Below are 10,606 nucleotides of genomic sequence, written 5' to 3' on the forward strand. Positions count from 1 at the left end.
ATCCATTTAACGTCTGTGGTAAATGGAAGCCATCAAGAAGACAGCCCATTCCAAAAGGTCATTAGAGTAAGTTCACATCTCAGTGACTATTGGGTTCATTTGTAAGGGATAAGCATAAATAGTCCAGAAATAAAACTTTGGTGTCTTGTTTGGTTGGCAAATTTGGAATATCTTATCCCACCATTTATACCATAGTAATGAGATAAGTTATCCATATACATGGTGGGTTAAGTTATCTCCCAGGATAGCTAATTCCAGAATTAAACGACATACACAATGTTACTTTGGAAAATCAAAGGAAATACGAAATTACAAGTATATTTTACTGATTGATAACGAGAAGTAAAGGTTTCAAGGGGTTAAAAAATACTATGTATTTATTCATGTAGTCTCGAGACCAAAAAGGGACCCGAAGCTACAAAAGAATAATGAACCCTAAACTAGGGAAGCAGCAGATTCACATTAAATCAGAGGGCTAGTGGGAATACCCATTTGCACCTCACAAGAATCGGATCAACTTGTTAAAAATAAAATGTACATGAGAGAATTCACTAATATCTATAGTGGAATAGCAAGGAGAGAGGTTCTCCGAGAACAATAAGAATCAGCAGTGTGCTACTTGCCCCACTTTAGAGGCCTGCACAAAGAATATACCCTCTTGAATCTAATGCTCAACTTTCTTTATCGTGTTGTTAGCTCCCCGTTAGAGAATATGTGTTAGCAAAGTCAGGTTCTATAAGCCACCAACCTCCACAGACAAGCAAGCCAAGATGCTCTTTACTTTTTCAGTTAGTTATCTAATCGGTCCATCCTGCCTCCAAACCCTAAAACTGAAGGACCTCTGACTTTTAAACGCTTCGACCCACTCTCTATTCTGGGTGGTTCCCTCTTGCTCTGCCCCAATTCAAACTGGAACCTGTGATCTCTCTTGTGCTCATCTTGCTTGCTCAATGCTTGTTCATAAGCAGCCCCTTTCTTCAACTTAATAGACACCGGAACTGTACCACCTCTGACTGACTTGTCTCTGGGATGATGAAAGTCCAATGCTTCTTTAGATTGGCTTGAATGATTTATATCATAAGTCGGGGAATGCTCTGGCAAACACAATGGCCCCAACCGTCCTGATTGATGTTTCTTTAATCTTTTAAAACTCTGCAAACGTCAAGATGAAGAAATTTGTAAGATACCAAAAAAATCCTTATAGTAAAATAAAACTATTTCAATATTCCTCCTGAGCTGGATAAGAAAAGAGAAGGAAATGCTGTAGGTGGTTTAGGAATCATGTTAGAGTGCTGGAGATCTAGCGGTCTTGGTATGATGCTGTAGAGGATTTAGAGGGTTGCCGATATCGTTAATAATAAATATATATATATTAATGATAATAGGTATTATTTATCATAATATATGATACTTACCATATAGAATAAATACCTAACATATACCCAAACATACAAGGACAGAAGCAATAATAAGAACTGTCCTTGCACTAATAACTACAAAAGTATAAATTGTGGACATATGGAAAAAGAAAGAAAAAAATAGAGGAGCATTTAATCAAACATCTTTCACCCCTTCTGCAATGAAATTGATGAAATATTTGGATTCAACTAAAAAGCATCAATGACTCTATTAAACTCTACCTGGTTCTCACTGTTAATAGACATTGAATCATGTACACTTCTATGTTCTGCTCGAGGACGTCTCTTCACTCTGAAAATTTCTGTATCAGACTCACCACTGTCTTGATCTCTAACAGTTCTACAATCCATCTCATGAGCTACTTTCTGATGGACTTTAAAACTGCTAGCACTTGATGAAATCTCTGATCTTTCACTCCCACAACTAAAAACATCACCATGGAGCTTCATTGATGAACTATCCCCTAAGTTACAGTTAGCATTTCCCTGTACCTGCAGTTGAGAGCTGGATTAGCTTGAGGCCAAACAAAGAAGTAATGTTTCTTCAAGGCAGAACTCAAAAGATGGCAGATATAAAATTACAGAATGAAGACCACTTACATTATCACCAGTGGAAAAATTATCTTTTGGCTCCATTGAAGAGTCAAGATCAGACACAACAGGAGCAGAAGCATTTGGTGCTTCCTCATAAATTGTTTGTCCAAATGAGTCCTCTGCCCATTCAAAATTGATTTCACAGTATGGAACATAACCATCATCCTCAGCTCGTGGAAACATGTTTAAAAGAAGAGAAAAGTCATCAGTTTTTCTAGATTCCTGTTGAACTTCATGCAAAACCACCTTATCCTGCTCAAACTGTCTAGCTGCAGTTTCCATGTCCAATATATCTTCCCTGAGGCAAAGGGTTCTACTGTTGCCGCAAGGAAAATCAAGTGACCTAGGGTCTGATGAACAACAGCCAAACGACCAATAATCAGTTCCACAAGCATAGCCAATACAACTAACAATAAAAAGAAAGAGAAGGTTCATTCTAAAATACCATGGCGAAGGCACACTGCATGTGCATAGCAGTTGCAGTTAAGATAAGCTACATAGCAATCACGCTTGCATATGCTGCAAAGAATGGTACCATGTGCGAATAAAGATATGCCTGAAAATGCTTTTATCCTAGCGAGGCACCAACGAACACGATGCTGAAACCGCATCAAATTCAAAAAAGAAACTTTGATTCTATGATGAGTTATCAAGTCTGCAGAGGAATAGTCAGGATCTTCCAGTTCCAAACTAGTACACAGAAGCATTGCTTCTTTGCAGAGAAGTTCCTCATGGGGAAGTAAGGGCACCCTGTTCAGAAGTGCATAGCGACGGCTAGAAATTGAACCCATAGGAAACCAGTCACCAGTTGCAAAGTTAACCGCCTCACCACAATTAAAACCTGCATATAAAGACATAAGATTTGGAAGTCCAAAATTTTACATCCTTAAAAGGACCAGAACAATCAAGCATAAAATAATGGAGGATTAGATGATTATTTGTTTGAGATGTCTGATTAAGCAGACTTCACACACGTTTCCTTGGACTAAAACCAGGAAAAATAGACCTTTTTTACTTGGGTAAAAGAAAGACAGACTCTTACCATGACTAAATCCTGCATGATACGCTCTAGGAAAAGTTACTACGAATTCACCGGGTTTTTGAACAGCTCTATATACAGGTACACCATGCTCTGACAAAATATTAGGTGGAAACAGTGTTGTCTTCCCCAAAAGCACATCAAAAGCCCCATCCTCTCCATCAGCTGATAAGATATCATTGGTATACACATGCTCCCGGACAACCTTCTCGAAGTCAAGTGCTGCATGACCTGGAATACCGTACCACGTTTTTGCTGCCCCGCAGTGCTGATAATTGATACTACAAACAGACAAAAAGATGATTAGGCCCTGAAATAACAAGGACTAACATGGTTCAAATCAAAGAACACAAACCTATATAAGTAGTGGTCTTCCACATGCCAAGCAAACATACTAAATAGCATTCCAATATACAGCATAGGTTCAGTAACTCCCTGGGAATTAACAATTGCATAAATCAGAGACTGAGACACATTTTTCTGTTTGTTCATATTTTCAATAGAAGATGGGATAAGATAATCATTGTACCGGAATCGATTTTTCAAGGAGTCGCAGTACTGATTTAGGCAACCGAGAAAGTCCCTGAAAAAAGAAAGTAGAGAACATAATTAGAACTTGATAAGTAGTTATTCAAATCAATAAGGTCACCATTGACCTCTTTAGGACTACAGCTAAATGTTGACAGGAGGGGGATAGTTGTGGTCAAAGAAACTAAGCAGGAAATGAAATAGGTGATTCATTATTTACCTTGGGACCAAAAGGGGAGTTAAAGAAGAAGATGAAAAGAAAAGAGAAGCAAACAAAAGAGGACTGCTTAAGAGGGAGATACCTCCAAAACATGGCAAGAATCAACGTGCATCCCAATGGAACACAAGTTGACAATTTCATACAACAATTAGAAATAATATTCAGAGAGGAAAAGGAGGGAAACAGTCAGAAAAACATGTTAATAGGAATCACACCTTCAAATTCCATTTGCTTTTTCCAAGCTGATCATTGGGAGAAGATGAAAATGCACTACCATCAACATCACAGGCATATTCCACACAATCAGTCTTTCCACAAGCTATTTCATGCCAAAATTCTTTTTCCAAGTATGTAGGTGGAAGGCATCCAGTACTATAATATCGACGAGAAAATACCTTGTTCGCCATTTTCTCAAAATCTCGAAATGAATAGTTCCTGAAAGATTACACAAGTCAAAAGTGAGGCATATAACTAACCAAAGGGAGCAATTACCGATTACAAATAAAAACTAACCTTCCACTCATGAAAAAGGTGACCTTGTCATCTGTGTTCCATTCTGCTAGACGAAGTGGCTGAACCCTAGTAGTAAATTTAAAACCAACCTTCTCTTTCATCAAAACAACTCCAGCAGGAACAGAAGCAGTTATAGGGGAAACAATCTTGCATATACCTGTTACATTTTAAATATAGCATCAGCTTTTATCAGTCACAGTGAAGCTACCAGCAGCACCATAAATTGCCTATAGAAAAACAAACACAATCCAGAAAAATCATATATATAACTTACAGTCAGTAAATTGCAAGAATAGCTGTGATTACTGTTCTTCTTTTTTTTTTTGTAGAGCAACTCCAAATAAGAAAAGCTAAAACATTCTAGATAGAGGCAGACTGCATGCAGAGTCATAGCAAAACCACTGAATTCGTTTGACGAACAAACAAAAATGATGAAGCCTTACCATATTTAGAAGCTTCAGGAGCTAACTTTCGGAGATACACTAAAGGATCCTCAAACTCCTCTTTATTTGGATAGTATACTGGACATTCTGGAATTTTATCAATCCAGTCCAGATTGGAAGTGTCAAACTTTGCGACCTTGTGCTTTGAGAAAACATCTTTTCCATTAAAAGAAGTCCCAGATCCAGGATATGAATCAGTATTAACCTGGATTCTAACACCACATGAAGCAGAAGATCTTAGGGCATCTCCTCCACTTCTACTCAGCATATTGCTGACACAAGAAAGATCATTCAAAGATTCTGTTTTCATTCGTTGAAGCCTCTTTCGCTTCAAAAATTCCAATTTAGCCTCCCTCGACATGCAGACTCTCTCTTCCACCTGCCACAGAGAAAATAAGCTCAATAGGTTAATCAGCTGTAAGAAAGACAGGTCTTATAACAGTGCCAAACCAAAACATCCAGAAGATTTATCCAGAAATCAGAACAAACAGCCAATCATTCGACGCTTTGTTCTTGACTTGTAAAGTAGTAAACATTTTCAGACACAGGGAACCCACAACACAATGAGGAAAGAGTATGACCATGTCTGAAAAATATGGTATTCAATTATTAATAACTCCAAGAAAACCAGCTCTCACGGGCCCTCAGGCCTCAACCATGGGGATTTTCCTCAAGCATGTATTAAGCCATCCCCTGCCCCTCTGAAGCTTGCAATAACAACACCCAAGGGAGAGCGATTAAGAGCATAGATACAAAAGAAATACAGGAGTATAATAACCTGAGAGCACTAGTTATCAACCAAGCAAATATTAAAAAGTTTACTCACACAAAACTATCCGTACAAATTATGAAAAAAAGTGTAAAGGTGTGAACACTACTAATTCATGAAAACACAGAAAAAACAGGTGTAAACCCATTTAAGAATTAAACTATAATAAGAAGATAGTTAACAAATTTATTGTGTCTCAATATTTAACAACTAGAAACAATTCAATTTTGACCCAAATCATAGGTTCAAAGAGGTTTTTATAAATTTAGTCAACATATTTTATCTACAACAGTAATAAAACGCGGGGGAAAAGTACAGAGGGCGAAGAAAGCTTGAGCTACCAAAAACCAGACACTAATTGTACAAAGGATTAAGCCAATCCATAAGCAGATATCTTTTAAAACGACCCAAAATGTAACTACTAAGATCTGAAACAAAGAGGGAATAATTCTAAGCAGTACAAAACTAAATTCGTGAAGTTTTTTTTTTCAGAAATAAGAAGAAATTTGGTGATAATTTCATACAATTCAATCAGGAATTTATTGTGAACACTGAAAAAAATAAGCTCATAGTTTCCTTTAAAAATAGTTATTCTTCATTCAGTTTTCTCCAAATGAATAACATGAGCAAGTACTCATTACAATTTGTGAAATAAGTATTATATAAAGCATTAGAAATCACTGGGAAATAATAATAATAATAATGCAATTAATAAGGAGGAAAACTTCGTAAATTTTCACTGGAATCTTAAGAATACTTGAGATCCAAACTTCAAGCAAAGAACAAAAATTTACATTCAGAACTCAAAATGTTACAAAATTACAAAATACATCCAACTGATAACATACCATCTCATTACGAAGCTTTTCCCTACTGTTCTTCGTCTTCAGAGATAAAACAATACAAAAAAAAGGGCCAAAAACAACAATACAACCGTCAGTCAAGCCCTAGATCCTGATCTAGGGCATAAGGCGCCAGAAAAACAACCTTAGGCTCGCCACATTCCCTTAGCACTGCACGAATAGAGTCAAACTCAGAGATCAGAGCGATTCCACCAACCGAGTGACTCAGTTACGCGAAACTAGAAGCACTAATCAAACTGAACAAAATACGAAGAGTGAGTGCGTTAGAATTCTCCGGCGACTCTGTTCACCGTTAAACGGAAAAGTGGTTAGCCGGCGAGAGGAAGAAGTTTTCCTCCAAGTAGAGAGAGGGAAGAGAGAGAGAGAGGAAGGGGAACAGTAAATGGAAATCCAGAAGTATTGGCTTTTTAGAAAACTGAAAAAGAGAAAATAAAGGAAATTTATAGTTTTATATATAGAGCAAAAGCTGGAAATGCATTTACTTTTTTATTTTTTCTTTGAAAATTGATATATTATTATTATATTCTAAAGATGGAAAATATAATATGAAATGAATAAACTATTTTATAATTAGTTTACTGGTAAAAACTCAGAAGTGTGAAGGAAAGTGGTGGTTGGTTAGGTTCGTTCAACCAAATGCCAGCCGTCCTTCAAATGCCCCGTTTTTTGAACAGTTACTGTAACATGCTTTTCCAATAATACCCCTAATATAGTTACTCCTCTGTTACAATTTATATATTTTTAATTTAAGTTAATAAAATTCAAAAAAAAACCTTTTTAAACTAAATTTTGTGTCAAATTAAAATTGAATAAACAAATTAAAATGAAGAGAGTAATTACTTTTCATAAAAAAAATTTAAATAGGTAGACAAATTGAATTGAATTACTTCCATTTTGAGGTCTTTGAATTTCAAGTGTACTTCTAATTTTATTTTAGAAAGCAACATTTCCAAATTTGATAGTTAAAAAAGATAATCAATATAACTATATATAATAAAACAAAAGGTTGCATCCTAAAAGTAAAATTAAATTTTCACATCACACTTACATAAACTAAAAAATTTAATATTTTTATTTAAATAGATTAGTTTTTTAAAAAAATATATAATTTAAGATTTTGATCTAAAGATAAAAGCAAACAACAACAGTAAATCAGTAAAATTCCACAAAATAATGTCTGAATTAAGTGCATTTTACATATTCAAATTCTACTGAGGCACAAAACTTGTGGTGGAGTTTTCTTTATAAATTTTATTAAATGAGTAGTAATATACATTTGGTGATTACAAATATTAAGGGTGATTTTGGAATTTAAAAAAGAAAACGGTAATTTTGGAATTAAGACGAATTCGGTTTCTATTGCGGTCAGAGAAGGGAAAGAAGGAAGAAGCAGGAGAAATGTACTCGTGTGCGCTAAAGTACACGGAACAACTTTGTGGACTACTTCTTTAATCACTAAATGGATTGTAGAGATTTATTCTTCCGCGTTTGGGAGTGAAATCAAAGATCCATGTGCATAACAGTTACCATATTCGCACGTATTGTTGTTAGTTTAACCTACCTTTTTCTGTTAGTTATACAAGACCAACGTAAATGACAATTCTCTCCCTGTAAAGTTTTTTTTATTAAAAAAAAATAAATTGAAAACAATCTTAAATTTGACATATATTATTAATTTTGTTCATTGGCTATTCATATGTTTAAAAATACTCATTTACTTGACCAACTAAATTTAAATATACTTCAAATCTACCACATGACATAGCAAATAATTTTAAATTCTTGTAGGAACATAAGATTCTTAATAAAAATTCGAGAAAAGTTTCTATTTAAGTACAATTAATCAAGAAATAAATGTTTTAAAAATTATAAATAATTTTAGAATGAAACTAATAATTCGCAGAGAAATTAGGAATGTTTTCAATAATTTTTTCTTTTTAAATGCGTCGGGTAAGGGGTTAATGTGTCATTTGAGTAAAATATTCAGAAAAGGCAAGTGGGGAGTTGTCTAACGTGGGCGTAATTTTCTTATTGACAAGCAAAACGTGGATCAATGAGAAGAGGGTAAGAACACGTGGCAAGATACTGACATGTCATGAAAACTGTGTGATTTGCTTTCTGAAGGAACAAAGAAATTGCCAGCACGGAAATAGCTGGCCTTGTGAACAGCTCCGTCACGGGAGATGACTCAAGAGAAAGATGAATTTAATTTTAACTTTTCATGTATAATTACTAATAATAAATTTGTATAATCAAATAAAAAAATATGATATATTTATTTTTGAAAATCTTATAATTATAAGAATATTATGAAAAGAAATGAAATTAGTATTTGAAGTTTATTGATTTTGAATTTGTCGTCGAATTCATAAATGACAAAGTAAGAATTTTCTGAAATTCAATGTATGGTAAATATATATTTAAAAAATTCTTACGAATCTATCACAATTTAATTTTTCAAAAAAAACAATGTAATTGACACTTTATATAAACGTTTTATGCGTTTATATATACATTTAATGAGCAAGTGTAAGAGGTTGATCTTAGCAACCTTTAGAAGAGGTAGAGGTATGTCTAAACAATATTGAAATGAGGTAACTATATATGATATGGTGTAATTTTAACTCATCGAAAAAATAATTTTTAAGAAAAAAATATGAGGACCGAAAATTAAATTAGAAGATTAGCATTTTCAAATTTCAATATTAGCTGATAGGGAATCTTTTTAAATTTTGGTTACGCGGAGGATGGATGGAAGGTAGCAATGATTAGAATTCACACCGAACACAGACGCAGTCAGCGAAAACGAAGCTTTCAAGGACAAGAGAGAAATAGTTTCGCTTCGCTTGGCGGCGGCTCCTCTTCCACATTTTGACTCTTCTTAAATGTGCCAACCGTCAACTCGTCTACGGCTTTTTGGTTCGGCTAAGTTCTCTACTTTTAACAAGCTCGGCTTAGCTGAGCTGAGCTTGTGGTTCCCATGACTTTTTCAACTACACTATATAGTCACATGCTATTACCGTGAGCTACGCGCGTACAATTCTACTTTATTTATTTATTTATTTACGGCTAATCTCTATTATAATAATAATATAATTTTATTAGTGAAGTACGAGGGGATATAAGTAATCTGCGGAGATCTAAGTCCTATCTTGTTCGTGTTGAGAGGCTATAATACTCAATTATGGTTCAATAAAAAATATTTTTTTAATACACCTTATATCCCAATTTATATATCACATTTTCTTTATTTAAAATATTTATTTTTATTTTTATTGAGATGATTTAAAACCACACAAATATTTATGATTTCATTTAGATCATAAATTTTGAAAATAAATTATTATTATTTTTAACTTTGTATGCAATTAAATACTATCATATAAATTGAAATAAAAAGTAGAGTAATAACTTCAATGGAATTTAAACAGCTTTCTTATTGGATAACTTTTGATGGAAACATGATAAATATTTTTTTTAAAAAAACAAAGGGTGTTGGTAGAAAGATGAGTTTAATAACAAATGAAATGTTGACTTAATTATGATATGTTAATTGCTCTTAATATAGTTGATCATAATTAAAGACGTCATCGTTTAGAGTTTATCGTATTTTACTTCTTATTTTAAAATGTATATTTTCAGTTATGGAATTTAATTATTTTATGCAAGATGAAAGAGAAAGGTAAGTAAAAGTTGCATGAGCAATTTCAGAAACTAACCAGGAAAGTTAATTAATGAAAATATTAATTTTATTTCCTTAATTATAGAACAAAATGATGATGGAAGATAAGTAAAATGATTTCTATACCTTAAATCTTGTCGTACCACATTATGTATGATGCCTCAATTAGACAAAAATGATCATGATGACAAGCATATTTTAGAGAAAATGAAACATATAATGGGAAAAAGGACCAGAATATTTTAGTTGACAAAAGTGACTTATCACAATTAATTTGGTTAACTTTTAGTCCATATTGGTCATAGCAAAATCTCTGTATATAAAAATGATCATAAATATTCTTGAATAATTGATCAAACACTGACATAGACATTTTGTGAGAAAAGAGTATGGTATGTTTTCTTTGAATAAGTAAATTAAATGATGGTTTCCATAGATAAAGGCAATCTTCAATATGTTTCTAGCACACCTCCTTTTAAGGACAAAAGCAACAAAAATTTACTTCAAGTTTTTAGTTTCTTACTTGGTACTTGGTAA

The 10,606-nt window shown here is 33.6% G+C and overlaps 1 protein-coding gene across 1 annotated transcript; it reads right to left on the minus strand.

Moving 5' to 3' along the window:
• Positions 1 to 349: 349 nt before the first annotated feature.
• LOC129889652 (lysine-specific demethylase JMJ13-like) lies at positions 350 to 6,829 on the minus strand. Its single transcript, XM_055965049.1, has 11 exons — positions 6,373 to 6,829; positions 4,756 to 5,134; positions 4,313 to 4,469; positions 4,015 to 4,234; positions 3,581 to 3,634; positions 3,407 to 3,486; positions 3,055 to 3,332; positions 2,458 to 2,853; positions 2,019 to 2,362; positions 1,641 to 1,910; positions 350 to 1,152 (listed from the first exon to the last, which is right to left on the minus strand). The coding sequence occupies exons 1-11, from the start codon at positions 6,373 to 6,375 to the stop codon at positions 790 to 792; spliced, it is 2,544 nt and encodes an 847-aa protein (XP_055821024.1). The 5' UTR covers positions 6,376 to 6,829; the 3' UTR covers positions 350 to 789.
• Between the last annotated feature and the right edge of the window lie 3,777 nt (positions 6,830 to 10,606).

The sequence above is a fragment of the Solanum dulcamara genome, chromosome 5 (genome assembly GCF_947179165.1).
Source record: "Solanum dulcamara chromosome 5, daSolDulc1.2, whole genome shotgun sequence".
Taxonomy (NCBI): domain Eukaryota; kingdom Viridiplantae; phylum Streptophyta; class Magnoliopsida; order Solanales; family Solanaceae; genus Solanum; species Solanum dulcamara.